The following is a 13,873-nucleotide window of genomic DNA, read 5'->3' on the forward strand; positions in this document are numbered from 1 at the left end:
AAGGGCGATGTTTCACGGCCATGAGGCACTCATCCAGCATCTTAGATCTCTAACATGGGAAAAGTTTCGCTTCATGCCCAGCAACTTCAATTTGCCATTTCTGGGAGAGCTTGCAGGGTGGAAAAGTCAGTTGTTCAATTTGAAATTCATAGAAAAGTGCCTCAGAACATTAATTTTGTTCGAGGTTATGTGAATGGACCAAATAAAGGGTAATCATTACATGATTTCGATGCTATATACATTTCTTTATGAATTTTATATTAATATCAAAATATGCAATAAATAATAGCACTGATTTATGTTTGTCTTATAAAAATTGGCAATATTTTCAACAATGAAGCAAATAAAGTGCTTTTCATTTATTTTATTTAACCCTTCAAAAACATGTTGAGAGACTGGAGAATTTTGTATAGTTTAAATTGAACCACCAAAAAGCGTGTGTAGTTCACCTCAAAAGTTATTTTCATGAGCCAAATCTCCAAAAACTCTGATAAAGTTCTTAATAAATTTATGCAACAATTTGCCTGTGAGTCAGACTATGGCAATAAATTGATTATTAAGCGATAAAAGAAGCACCGGAGAGGCGAAGAACTTCACAATCATGGAAGAAAATGATAAGACACCCGCCCTCAAACCCGCGAATGTGTCGCTGAGAGTCTTCTGGGTGTGGGAAATGCGCGCGAGAGGTGAATAAGGAAACATAAAATTTAATCTTTCACATCTCGAGCATTTTTGGGTGATGATTGCGGCAGCCGAATTTGCATATTCGCGCAAGCACATGATATTGAATTGAAATGAAATGGAAGAAATTTAATTTCTTCGGATGGGGTTTTCGCATTGGAAATCCGCTGGATTGATTGTGAGCCGAGGTGCATTGCTGGGAGGCTATAAAATATTGAGATTTTAATACATAACACTCCAAATGGGAATGTCTGATATTCCGTGGGGAATTTTCAATTGGGAACATCTTCATGTACAATTGACCCACACACCCATTAATATTTGAAGCTAATATCGCTCCCTTTTATCGCAATTGCAGAGAGCATCGGGCAAAAAACACACTCCATCTCCCAAGATTTCCACGCAATTCTCCCCGGTTTGTCCCTGTGTTGAGGAGGCAAAACCCCAAAAGTGCGAATTTCGAATGAATAAACAAGCAAGATATCCTCAGAGCGCGCTCTTTCGCCCTTTTTTCCTCTGGCCTTTGCAGCAAAACAAGCCCCGAAATTCGTGTGTTAATAATTGACAATCTCAGCCTCGAACGCGACTGCGGCGTTTCTATATGTGAAAGGAATAATTTTCAGGGAGAGAAAACAAGCCATCAACATGATAAAGCCACAAATGACGACGAAGAGCTCTTTTTACGCACAGGTGTTGCTCGTATGGTAATCTCTTATGATTTGTTTTTGTTGCACTGCGTCAATTTACGGTGCGCGTCATTTCAGGGCAAAATCGTGTTGTTTTCCCTCGAATTACATCCAAAACGATAAGCCGCAGATTTGAATGTATGAGCGCAATTTCAGGAGAGATAAAGCCAATTTGCAAATTCAGTATTCATTCATATAATTAAACATTAGCAAGATAAGCAGAATTTATACTGATCATTGTGCATGAAATTCATCATTGTATCGTCACTTGGCGAGGAGATTCTTCCAGAAAGTGATCATTTCCGTGTCAAAGGAATTTGTCACGATCACCTGAACATCTTCCAGTTGCTCTTTCACGTCCGTCGGCAGTTTCACTTCCACTGTCTTTCGCCTGAACTCCTGATAGTCGCAGAACGGGTCAAAGTTCATGCGATTGCACTTCCGCACGGCGCCAGCGTTTAGTGGCCTTCCAACTGTTGCGAACTCCACGAAGGTGTTTACATACTTCTCCACCATCTTCGCGTCCAGTGAATCCTTGGCAAAACCTTCGGGAAACAATGCCGGCGATGTGAAGAGGTAGACCAGATCATCTGAGTGACCGACGCCAAATTCGTGATCAACGGGCAAATCGTAGAGTATACTGGTGAACGATTGAGAGCCTCTGAAGTTGAATTTGGTGAGGAAAACAGGCGTTCCTTTGTTGCTGCCGTACTGAATGTACTGCCGAACGGACTCGTAGACAGGATAAAAGAAGAGTTTGTCGCTGAGCATCTGTGAAATGGAGTCAGGAAATTGATAGAAAACTGAAAAGTCTATCAAAAGTGAAGATTTACCTTTAAAAATCCCATCAGATCCGTCTTATCAATCGACGCGCTGCTTTTCATGTAGAAATCCCTGACAGAAGGAACGAGATTTTCGTCAATGTCCAGGAAATCCGCAAGATTCTTATCCAAATTCTCATTGAACTCCTCCAAAACAGTCGCATTCGTGATGAAATCTAGCCCAAGCGTTCCTTCATTGGCCACAACGCCCATCATGAACGGACGATGCCTGTAAGTTCCCTTCTTCCACACTTCTCGCGGATCTTCCTGAATCAGAGCGCCTGACCAGCGTCCTTCGAGGCAGAATCTATATGGAGTTGAGTAGTCATTCTCGTAAACTACATTTGTCGCCCTCACGACTTTTTTCACATCGAGCTTCCGCATCTCATCGATGATATCTTGAGTGCTTCTAGTGGCAAAATTCGACAACTCCATAGCTTCTGCGTGAGCACGGAAGTTCTTCACAGGATTGTCCCAAATAGTCCATTTGGTGAGCATTGATCCGCTGAGAAGAATTGCTCTCTTGAAGAAATCTACAAAAATATATAGTATATAAAGTCGAAACTCTGGCACAATGATGAAGAAGACTAACATCTCGTCTGAGGATTCGTCATCAAAACCTGGGCCGAAATGGATCCGATGCTCTGGCCCATCAGCGTGACCATTCGTGGATTCCCGCCGAACTTCATGATGTTGTCCTGGATCCACTTGAGCGCCAGCACTTGATCCTTGAGCCCAAAATTGCCCTGACTCGCCGAATCGCCCGAACAGAGGAATCCCAGAGCGCCCAATCGATACTGCACAGTGACGAGAATCACTGTTCCATTGTCCATGAAGTAATCCGCTCCGTGCAAATCCGGGTGTGCTGTTCCGGAGACAAATCCCCCTCCGTGAATGTATGCAATCACGGGGAGTCTCTGGCTCGTGGGATTCGTGGACAGCGGCCGATAGACGTTCAAGTAGAGGCAATCTTCATCTCCAATAACATCATCTGTGTCGCCGAAGTAATTCTTTTGCGGACACATATTTGCCCCCTTCGTGCAGTCCTTCACGCCAGTCCAGCTCTCAATTGGCTCAGGATTGCGGAATCTCTGACCCTCGACAGGCGGTCGCGCGTAGGGAATGCCAAGGAAGGCCTCGTAAGGACGATGGAAGCCAAGAGATGTCTTTCCCAGGACGCATCCCGAGGAGAAGCACACTTTCGGGTCATTTTCTGACGCCACAACCGCAAGTGTCGCCAGGAAAACCACTGCACTTTGCCACCTCATCGCAAGCTCTTCGGGTCAACCACCAAAATTCAACTGTGTTCTTGACCATGTTCTGCATGGTGTTACTTGGCCATATTAGGAAACAGCGCCGGGAAAATTTCAACGAAACATTCCCAGTTGAGTAATTATTTAGAAATATAATTTCTTTATTGTTTCACCTGTTCAGAGAAAATGCAGAGTTCTAAAAGATGGCTTTCCAACAAGCCACAAATCTTCGAAATTGGCCAACTAGAACCAAAGTTTTCCTGTAATTTACGATACATTTCACATATCCAAAATTTCACTCAGCGCTGGAACCTAAAGACGGACGGGTTTCCGTGTTTGCTCGACACACGAACAGGTTTTCACGCGTGGCAAAGAAACACCGCGTTCTTAAAATCTCTGTAAATCTCTTTTATTTCGATATACAGAATCTTTTGGTACAAAGATCATTGTCATGGGTCTTTTTCTCTCATATTGTCACAATGAAACAGAATTCATATTAAAAATCTAATTAACAATCACAAAGGAACGGAAGTGCGCCCAATTTGATTCAAATGAAACACATAAAACACGATAATTTGATCATCCGTCAGATTGGGAAGCACAACGTTTTTCCTATTGATTCTCTAAATAAATCTAAAATCTATTAAGTGAAAGAAGAAGGCACTTTGGTCATTATTAAGTCAAAGCTCCGCAATTAAATCGGATGGAGATTCTTTCGCTGCTCCTCCGTCAAGTCCGGATGCCAGATGTCCACGATGAGCACCAAACGCACACTTGTGCCATTGTGCCACACTTCGTGCTCGAAACTGTCGTCAAAGATGAGCACTTTTCCCTCCTGCCAACTCTTCGTCTCCTCAGCCACCCGCAAAGCCGTTCCGGGCGGCACTTTGAGCCCCAAATGTGCGCGAATGCGGCAATTCGTTGGCCCACAGTGGGGCCAAACGTGCGTTCCCGGATGCATTACGCTGAACTTAATCTGGCCACGCGTGCAGAAGCGCGCCGCCGGGAAGGATTCCATGATATTGCACGTGAGTGGAGTCTTTTGGCAGTTTTTCTTTAGTCTCTGCCCTGAAAGGGACAGGAAAATTTATAAGATAATGACTTGCAACAGGCTCTCCTTCAATTCCTTACCTTGCACGAACAAATCGAACTGTTTCCAGTCACCTTGATCCCTTAGATTCTCCGTCTCGTCGGTAAAGAAGCCCTCCTCACTCAAGAGCTTCATTCCTTCATCTCTGATTAGCCTCCAATTCTGCTCAAGCGTCTCGAAGAGTTTCCCGCTTCCTGTCTCGTCCATCGTCCAGAAAGGTCTGGACTTGAGCGTATCGACATTGTACAGGGATCTTTGGTATTGCGATAGGAAGAGCTTCTTCTTCGCTCCCAAGCGGAAGACATTGCGCGCCTCTTTCGTCTTTCCCAGGCGAATTAGGGAATCTCCGAGGGCAAAATAAAAGCGTCCGTCTTGCGTGCCTTCAGCATTGCTGGCCAGTCCTTCGGTGAGATAGAGAGCCGCGTCCTCATAGTCACGATCCAGGGCTTGCAGCACGAAGCCATAGTGAACGAGAGCGACAGGATCGTGGCGCCAGCGCAACAGAGTGTGATGAAGAACGAGTTTGGCGTCGGCCAGTTTGTTGACCAGCAGATAAGTGATTGCCATCTGATTGCGGTACTCAGGCTGGTCATCAAAGCGCAGAATGAGAGCCTCGTGAATGGGTATCGCCAGAGAGTGGAGCCCTGAAGAGAAGAGCAATCATTATGCATTCCATCAAGTGCCAATTTTACTCAAGAGGAAGATATTAATTTTGAAGTTTTGTACACATTTCAGCCATATTATCCTCGCCTTGGAGAAATTCTTCAATTCTCACCGAGAAATCTCATCCTGTCGATGCATCTTGTCGCCGCCGCCGTGAACAGATCATCAGACACATTCACCTTCAGCCTGAGGACGGCCTCGTAAGCTTTGATAGCATCCCGCAGAATGGAATTGCTCTTGTGCACCTCAGCCAATCTGTCCAGCGCTCTGGCGCGCCCAAAGAGTGCATCTGGACTCTTCGGAGACTTCTGCAGCGCCCTATCGAAGGCTCTCAGGGCGCTTTCTGGGTTCTGTTGTGCATTGTTTTTCAACAGTTATGTTTGCAAAGTTAGTGCACAAAAATCAAATAAATTCTCACGCTTCAAAACATTGACAAAACAGCCCTCAAATGCACGCTTTGTAGTGCAAAATATCTCAATTGCGAATAATTGTGGGTGAGCAATTGAAATACTTTGCAACTTTTGTGTGCATTTACTAGGAATAACACAGCAAAAAAAGACACGAACAAACACATAGAAGAATTTGAAAAATGAAGCAAACAGAAATCACAGAACAATGTCAAAGAATTCAATGTGCATAAATTATGCAGATTTTTTAGTTTGGCTTTGTTTTTTTTTCAGTCTCACACTCTAAAAGCCATTGTGAAACGAAATAAAGAATGATGAAAATCAAGGCCAGAAAACTTATGTTATAATTACTTAAGAAAGTTAAATTGCTTTGTCATGAAAAGACACACAAGAAGTTTAAGAAAAAAAGTGGCAAAAGAACACTTTTCACTCAACACAAGAGGAACTAAGTTGTGAATCTACATTTTAAATGAGTGTAAAATATGTTTTGTGTGTGTGTTTTATGGTTTTGGAACTATGCAAAGTTGAATTCCTACAAATCATTTATAAAAACAATTGTAAAAACATAATAGAAAATTCTAGAAATACTATATAAAATACTGTGTTGAATCCGTTTCAAAGCCTCGACACTTGTCGTCCAAGCAATCATTTCGTGTTTGCAGACAAACTCATCAAGATTGCACTTCTAGACTGACAAGTAATCGAGACTTGAGTAATTTGGCAAAAACTCACATCTTCAAGATCATCATTGGCGCCTAGAAGATCATCATCAAGCGACTGCGCGCCAGATTTCGGTGGGATTTCTGAAACACGACAAAAAGCATTAGAATAAAATATCTAAAAAGGCACGCAAACTAACACTAAAACATTCTTCTGAGATGTTGAATCACTTTTAGAGACAAGAAACATTGTTTTCTCTTCTTTTTTAGAACAGATGGATCATGAAAATTAGTGACTTCACTATGACTAGGAATTACTTGTCCACGATTTATCCTCCTCGTCCTCTTCCCTGTCACTCGACTGTGGCAGCTTTCCGTACTTCTCCTCCAAGCGCTTCATGAGATCGTCGTCATCAACATCGGACAATTCCTCCGCCTCGTAATCCGAGCCTTCGTACTCTTCCTCTTCAGCATACTCAGCGTCGTCCTCACCCGAATACTCCTCTTCCTCCTCCTCATCCTGACGCTTCTTGGCCAAGTCAGGAGGCTCTTCGATTGTGACTTTGGGCGGTGGCTTCGACACTTCCTCAGCAGGACTCTCTTTTGGCTTGTACATGGCGTTCAGCTCTTCGAACGTCGCCGGCATCGGAACCTCATCAGCAACTTCCTCTTCGTACTCCTCGAGATCTTCCAGAGGTCCTTCTTCGTCCAACTCCTCCTCAGAGTACTCCAAATCCTCGCCCTCTTCATCATAAATTTCCTCCTCGTCAGGCTCTGGCAGAGGCTCTTCTTCCGTGCCAATTGTCAGCCTGCGCCGCATATCAATCAGTCCTTCATCAACAATCAACTCCTCCTCAGTCTGCTGAACACTGTCCTTAACAATCTCTGGCTCCTCAGCTGCTTTTCCTTCTTCTCTTCCCCGACGCGCGCGCCAAAGATAGAAATTTAGTCATTAAGAGAGAGTTGAGGACTCTTCACAGTATACACAACAAAGCGCAACAACAACAGCAATTAAGAGTCAAGTGAAAGACAATATCAAGAAAAGACAAGATCCTACCGTTAGAAAGTGCAATTTAAAGTCTTTTTCTTTTTTTAAGAAAAATAAGGAAGACATAGTAAAAATCAGCACATGCAATCGCTCTCAATCGACAACATCAACAACAACGAAAACATCCACTCACTGTTGAATGTCTTCCTGAGCAAAACGGAGTGTGCAACCACAACAAGGGCCAAACCGATGAGGATCTTTTCAGCAACTGCAATTACAAACGATTTCCCATTGTTTAAATTGCACTTTCTCTCGATCGCACTTCACTCTCTCCACTATCATGTTAATTTTTGCGCTCAATTCCTCCAAAAAGTGATTCAACATTTTTTCCGTCTCGCCTCGTCTCCTTATCGTCTGACTATGTGGACTTACGTGAAGATGAGGGACTCGCTAGTTGATCATCTGCATCATCATCCACTTCTGGCTCGACCTTTTGGGCCATCTTTTTCAAATGGAGCTCCTCACCAGCATCATTATCAATGACATCTTCCTGCGATCCATTGTCGTCCAACTGCGAACAACAGCAATTAAGTTATCCTTGAGACCTTCATTGCTAGACAACAAGTCAGGGAAATCAAAGCAACACACAAAAAAACCCACCTTTATCATAGGAATGTCTGAAAAGTCCTCAACCAGACACTCTTGACCGGAATCCTTCAGTTCACTGAAAGATGGCCTACCCAATTGCTGCGCCACTTCGTCATAGGCACTCTTCATGGCTTCTATTTGTACTTCCAGTTCGGCAACTGTTACCGCTTCAGTCTCCTTAGTGGCAGCACTCAATTTGGTTAGAGGCACTGCGTGGTTTTTGTTAGTGACAATTTGCTAGACAGGCGAAAGGATCAACACAGGGTATTACAAACCAGCAAGGAAATCATTCATATTAGAAGCCACGCCCACTCGAATGTCCCGCCCAAAATTGCACACACTCAAACAAATGTGATGAAAAATACCTCTTCAAATGGAGCATCATCGTCATCATCGTCATTGTCTTCATCATTGTTATCATCATTGTTATCATTATCTTCATCATTATTGTCGTCATCATTATTGTCATCTTCATCATTATTGTCATCTTCATCGTCGTTATTGTCATCATTTGCGTTGTCAACTTCGTTGTCATCATTCTCCTCATCATCTTCCTCTTCGTTGGTTTTGTTCTCCTCATCGTCAACTTCTTGATCATCTTTCTCCTCATCTTCATCTTCATCTTCATCATCAGCAGCAGCGGTATCAACCTCATCATCATCTTCTTCTTCGTCATCTTCTTGTGCGTCATTGTCTTCTTCGTCGTCCTCTTGCTGTTCATCGTCTGCTTCCTCATCATGATCATCTTCATCATCATGCTCGTCGTCTTCATCGTCTTCTGCTCCTTCTTCGTGATCCTCCTCCTCCTCAAAAGGCTCTCCATGCTCATGATCCTCCAATTCCTCCAGAGATGCCAATACATCGTCGTGACTATCGTGACTCTCTCTATTCTCATCCACCCATCCTTCCAAAATGTCAGAGAACCTCGACTCGGACAGCGGCGTGTCAACTGCAATTAACTCATTAGCGCAATTTCTTGCTCTGCGCCATACAATCAACTCACCATCAGACAAGCCTCTGTTCTCCAGGATGATCAGTCCCACGAGACCCGCCAGAATGGCCAGCAGGGCGAAGAAGACGATCTTGGCGCACCAGTGACCGCCAGTTCCGTGATCCTTGTGCACGTGCAGCTGCACATCGTCCGGCCCCATCGACTGCACGCCACTGGGATGTGACGTGACACTCTCGCCTGCATCTGCGTCCTCTGAACGGTTATTTTGCGTTTTGGCGGACAATATAGAAAAAAGAAGCTGATTCTGCGAAGCAATCTTCAACGCTAAGCACTCAAGGCGATCAGGTAGCCGGATGCCAAGGTCACAAGCGTGGCAGTCAGAATGCTGAGCCTCGATTGGCTGCTAGCTTTCTGGGGTTTTGGAATTGATCGAAGGAATCAAAGACATAGAGAAACATGAGGGAAATTAAGAGGAAAAACCACATTCAATCGTCTCGAGTTTTTATGATTGTGGCGCTAGGTACTAAAATTAGACAATATTAAAAACTTAATGATCAGCATAAAAGAGATATCAACGAGTAAATAGTCCCGTGACCAGGGCATTTGGGGAGTTGTGAAATGAGGATCTCGAGCTAACCTTTGGTGCTGAGCCTCCTGGCGATCTCAGCAGCATCCGAGACACTATCTACAGAGAGGGAGAGAGAGAGAATAGAGAGCTGAGAATCAGAGACGCTTGGCAGCTGCCACATTTCTATCGTGACAACCGAATCCATGGGAGAGTCTCTCGCAAGCTCGGCGGTCTATTTAAAGACACCCCATCGCGCGGATGAGAAAATGGACTTGTCAGGGCATTCCTCATGGCCAGATTCACAGGGGAGGCTCGAAACCCCTGGAAAGCACCCGCGCGCCCGCCACTTCAGCCTAACCAGCGCGCCCGCGCACCCTAAAAGCCCCGCCAGGCGGTTTTCCGCGCGTTTTCAGCGGCAGGAAAAGCGCGAAAAGCGCCAAAGCTTTACCTTTCTTCTTTTTGTCTTTTCTCTTGCGCGGCTTCTCTGACATCTCACCGGTCTCGGGTCACGCGGCACACAGAAAGATGCACAGTCAGATTTGAGACGGATTGAGGCACTCACGAAGTGGAAATTCACTATTTTCCGGCAGGAATTTGCTGAGAACGAAACTTCTTCACGCACTGCAAATGGAACTGAGAGTCGCGATGGCGCAGCTGTCAAGACGTCAAAGCTCGCGGCGAATTTCCATCCCGGTTGTGGCGCGTCCGCCAAGATGTATGCTGAGAAATAGAGAATAAATCGCTGTTCTTTCTGATAATTTTGCAGCTTTTATTCCTACGCAAGTAATTTTAATTATTTTGCCTCTAATTAAGTGAATTGCGATACTGGCCAAGTTTCGAATGTAGTGAAATAATTTAATATGGTGAAGAGTTCGTTGCGCAACTACGCCACTGTTTTTCGCGCGTAGCGAATTTCGCCGCCGATTTTGACACGCCGAGGAATTTTAGGTTAGTGCGTTTGTGTTTTGATTTCCTGAAGGAAATACTTCTTAATTTCCTAACTAAACCACGGTGAATTATCCGAATTATCTCAAAATCTATCGGAAAGAGCGCCTATATGCCTTCAGTGGCAATGGAAAGTGCTGTAAAGTCCGGGGAAGATCCAAAAGGGGACAGTGAAGAGGATAGCGCAGACACTTGGTCTGAAGAGCGCTTCACGGAGTGCCTGCAGACAGTTTTGGGGCGCTATTACTATCGCTCCGCGCATCGGCTGCAGATGAAAATGGTGCCCCCGTGCTACAGAGACCTGGAGAAGTGTTCGCGCGAGCACTGGAAGACGCAGAACATCGTTGTGGCGTCGCACGCACTGGAGACGGATTGCCGGAATCAGAAAGACGACACACTCTTCCAGACCATCAATCACATATGCATTCGGGGCTACTTTCCAGGCCCCAACATTCTGCAGGTGATTCTCCAGGCGATACTCAATGCGGAGGAGGCACTCGGGCAGCTGGAATTTGCCTCTGATCCTCCGCAGCACAGTCTGCACATGAGCATTCAGAGCTTCGAGATGATTCTCATGCAGTTCCCGCCGTGCATCCTGCAGCTGGAGCCGCACTATTCCACGCTCCTGACCAAGCAATGCACCTTCGATGAGATGCAGGAATTCGCCAGCGGAGCCGACGGCATTCTCTGCTGCATCGTGGGCACAATTGACAAGGTTCTGAAGAAGCCAGAGAGCGAGGAGGTGTCACCTCTTGAGCAGAGCAACACTGAGCGAGACCTGAAGAACATAGACATCACTGATCTGGGCGGCGGATTCGGCTGCCTGAGCAGGAATGCGAAGTTGGAGCGACTGCACGTGATCCTGCATCTGCTCGTGAAGCTGATGGAGATGGATTTGGCCATGTGGATGCTGCGCCACCCCAAGAAGGCCTCCAAGTCCATGCTGAAGCCCACGAAGCAGCCGCTGGTCGGGAAGATCCTCTGGCCGAACGGCGACTTCGCCATCACGCCCTTCATGGACACGTGTTTCACGGTCTTCGTGCGGAGCATTGCGCAGCAGCTTCCGGAGGATTTGCTGCAGATCTCTGGGGTAATTGAGCACTATTCCTTGTCCAATGCTCTCCATGACCATTTTTCTCCCCTCTGCAGCGCCTCATCGGTCTGATCTCCAACGCTGTGAACCTCTGCGAAGTCCAGACCACGTCGCAAGTCCAGTATCCCTGCATCAAGCAGAACTCCATCAGCCTCGCCCAGACTTTCATGAAAAGCATCGCAGGTGAGCCGCTGAAACCGCGTTTTTGGCAAAAGCATGCAATTGATAATAAATTGCTCGTGTCAATAAATTATTTCCACTGCGAAAGCCGGAAAGAAAGTGCATTATTTCAGCGATAAGCGAAGTGAATTTATTGATATTATCAAGATTTTAATGCAATTAAAGGGCGAGAGAGACAAAAATAGTTGATTGGGAAAATGGGTTTTTCAGCACGAAAATTGTCAATTGATGGCATTCGCGGAGTAAATTAACGATATGAGAATAAAAATAAAATATATTTCCCATTTCCTCTACAATTTTGCATGTCATTTTGATTTGAATCAATTTTACAGACTTGTGACAGAAATGTCGCAGCTTGAACTGAATTTTCCAATAGTGTGAATCTCTATAAAAGAATTTTTTCTATTTTTAAGAATAATCATTTAATTATTTATCATTTCCAATGCTTCTTCCCATTCATTGCAGACTTTGAGAATTCTAGTTCCAATTTGACTGTGAATGTCATCAAGAAGATTCCGTGCCCAATCTCGAAGATGCTGATGATCGACAGCATATTCAGCAGCATCGGCTCTCACCCCGGAAGCCTGTGCATTACGAAGATCTTGAAGATCGTGCGTGAGAAGGCGTGGATTGCGCGGAATGCAGAGATTTCGCAAGTGGAGCACGTGAATCTCTTCGCCGATGCCATGAAGTGCTGGCTGGATGTCTATCGGCTGCACGACGTCTTCGAGGCGTACGCGCGCGAGGAGAAAGATGAAGAGGCGGATAGCAAGGAGCAGGAGAAGATGTCGCTGGACGAGAAGGTGGCGGAGGAGGAAAAGCGCGTAGGACGCAAAGTGCGAATGGATTATGACAAGTTGAATCGCGATCTGAGCAAGATTCTCAAGGGATTCAAGCGCGACATTCCCATCAAGTACAACGAGTTGAACTTGGACTGCAACGTGCTCGGGATCGCGGACATCCATCAGCTGTACATCGATGAGTTCAAGAGTGTGCTCAAGCTGCACAAATTCCTGGTGAATCGCAGCGCAAGATATCCGAAAATCTTCGCCGATTGGATTGCGCTCATTGAGAAGCTTTTCGGCTTTGCCATCGCCACGAATTAGCGAAGGTGAGTTTTTGAGACTTATTGGGTGAATCATCCGTTTTGTGAATTATTAATTACGACCACATTTTTTTGTATGAATTCTTGCATTCCACCGCAAATTTCATTAACAATGATGCAATCGCTGTCAACCCACAAAAGGCAGTCTTTTGTATCGCCTCTGGTGATGTTGTCAGCGCGAATAAATCGTGAAAATGGCAATGATTTGTCTATTTGAAATGCACTTTTTCATTGGTTTTTGACGAACAGAAGCAGCGATATTGAGAGGCACATATATTTCTTGCAAAAACCCATTCAATTGAGAGGAACGTGAGATGAATGGGTAAATATGCAATATTTCGATTACTCTTCAATTCAGTTATGGAGGAATTCAATCAAATTCAGTGAGATTTGGATGGTTTTTATTGATAAAATGCCGAAGCACAGTGAAGAGACGTTTTAATAGATCAGAAATTGATCCATTTTTTCGCCGTTTCGAATGCCAAACAAACGGAGGAAGTAATAAAATGAAATGGTTTTGTATCACAGTGCCGGCCTGAAAATAGTTGAACGGTGAGAGTTTGCAAAGTGATTCGCAGTTTATCTATCTAAAAGGTGTTTACTAACAGCATAAATACACAATTACAAGGATTTAACTTGCGATAACTACCAGATATACTCTGAATTGCATCTCTTATCGCAATATAATCGCGGGAAACTCTTGAGCTTCTGCGCTGCAGACACTATTTTTGCGTTTTTATTATATTCAAGAGAGAGAGAGAGAGATTAGCTCTTGGTGTACAGATTAGTTTCTAGACAATCATTTTCCTCATCAGAATTTTCCGAGAGCCCAGATTATATTATGATAAGTTAGAAATTCGGAAAGAAAGTGGTGTACAGAAGGCATATATTTTCTTCCCTTTGATTGTTCCTTAAAACGCCACATTATTTGGCGCACGGTAGAAAAAAAAAGTGGAGGTGGAAAACCATGGGATCTGTGCGAAAAACAGAAAAGTTGCAAATATTTGTCTTGCGATACGAGAAAGTCGATATGCAAATTTGCCGAGAGGCAAAGACAAACAGGCATTTATACATCTGCAAATATCAAGTGCGTCTCGTACAATTGCTATAGAATCGACAACAGAAATCTCACTT

The 13,873-nt window shown here is 44.6% G+C and overlaps 3 protein-coding genes across 7 annotated transcripts; 1 reads left to right on the plus strand and 2 right to left on the minus strand.

Moving 5' to 3' along the window:
- Positions 1-1,631: 1,631 nt before the first annotated feature.
- Positions 1,632-3,456, minus strand: LOC132259139 (juvenile hormone esterase-like). The gene is made up of 3 exons (XM_059756691.1): positions 2,781-3,456; positions 2,201-2,721; positions 1,632-2,138 (listed from the first exon to the last, which is right to left on the minus strand). The coding sequence occupies exons 1-3, from the start codon at positions 3,454-3,456 to the stop codon at positions 1,632-1,634; spliced, it is 1,704 nt and encodes a 567-aa protein (XP_059612674.1).
- Positions 3,457-3,825: 369 nt separating this feature from the next.
- LOC132260740 (aspartyl/asparaginyl beta-hydroxylase) lies at positions 3,826-10,054 on the minus strand. Of its 5 annotated transcripts, none has more exons than XM_059759053.1 (12): positions 9,865-10,054; positions 9,486-9,533; positions 8,900-9,100; positions 8,262-8,845; positions 7,909-8,133; positions 7,681-7,819; positions 7,442-7,516; positions 6,579-7,169; positions 6,334-6,404; positions 5,307-5,544; positions 4,573-5,175; positions 3,826-4,509 (listed from the first exon to the last, which is right to left on the minus strand). In XM_059759053.1, the coding sequence occupies exons 1-12, from the start codon at positions 9,905-9,907 to the stop codon at positions 4,136-4,138; spliced, it is 3,192 nt and encodes a 1,063-aa protein (XP_059615036.1). In that variant the 5' UTR covers positions 9,908-10,054; the 3' UTR covers positions 3,826-4,135. The 5 variants fall into 5 exon arrangements, with proteins under 5 accessions (XP_059615036.1, XP_059615035.1, XP_059615039.1 ...); XM_059759052.1 differs by having other exon boundaries at positions 6,579-7,172; XM_059759056.1 differs by lacking the exon at positions 9,486-9,533 and having other exon boundaries at positions 6,579-7,172; positions 8,900-9,091.
- A 224-nt stretch (positions 10,055-10,278) lies between these two features.
- Positions 10,279-13,276, plus strand: LOC132260742 (uncharacterized). The gene is made up of 3 exons (XM_059759059.1): positions 10,279-11,451; positions 11,511-11,637; positions 12,100-13,276. The coding sequence occupies exons 1-3, from the start codon at positions 10,474-10,476 to the stop codon at positions 12,738-12,740; spliced, it is 1,746 nt and encodes a 581-aa protein (XP_059615042.1). The 5' UTR covers positions 10,279-10,473; the 3' UTR covers positions 12,741-13,276.
- Positions 13,277-13,873: the final 597 nt, after the last annotated feature.

Source organism: Phlebotomus argentipes, unplaced genomic scaffold (assembly GCF_947086385.1).
Source record: "Phlebotomus argentipes unplaced genomic scaffold, Phlebotomus argentipes genome assembly scaffold_18, whole genome shotgun sequence".
NCBI lineage: Eukaryota > Metazoa > Arthropoda > Insecta > Diptera > Psychodidae > Phlebotomus > Phlebotomus argentipes.

Excerpts from the sequence above, each read along its gene's own strand:
- LOC132259139 (XM_059756691.1), bottom strand. The coding sequence starts at position 3,456 with ATGAGGTGGCAAAGTGCAGTGGTTTTCCTGGCGACACTTGCGGTTGTG. Across the intron at positions 2,722-2,780 it reads GACGAATCCTCAGACGAGAT|ATTTCTTCAAGAGAGCAATT; the intron begins GTTAGTCTTCTT and ends ATATTTTTGTAG. Across the intron at positions 2,139-2,200 it reads ATCTGATGGGATTTTTAAAG|ATGCTCAGCGACAAACTCTT; the intron begins GTAAATCTTCAC and ends TCCATTTCACAG.
- LOC132260742 (XM_059759059.1), top strand. The coding sequence starts at position 10,474 with ATGCCTTCAGTGGCAATGGAAAGTGCTGTAAAGTCCGGGGAAGATCCA. Across the intron at positions 11,452-11,510 it reads ATTTGCTGCAGATCTCTGGG|CGCCTCATCGGTCTGATCTC; the intron begins GTAATTGAGCAC and ends TCCCCTCTGCAG. Across the intron at positions 11,638-12,099 it reads TTTCATGAAAAGCATCGCAG|ACTTTGAGAATTCTAGTTCC; the intron begins GTGAGCCGCTGA and ends CATTCATTGCAG.
- LOC132260740 (XM_059759052.1), bottom strand. The coding sequence starts at position 9,907 with ATGTCAGAGAAGCCGCGCAAGAGAAAAGACAAAAAGAAGAAAG. Across the intron at positions 7,820-7,908 it reads CAGACATTCCTATGATAAAG|TTGGACGACAATGGATCGCA; the intron begins GTGGGTTTTTTT and ends TGTTGTTCGCAG. Across the intron at positions 7,517-7,680 it reads AGCGAGTCCCTCATCTTCAC|TTGCTGAAAAGATCCTCATC; the intron begins GTAAGTCCACAT and ends TTGTAATTGCAG.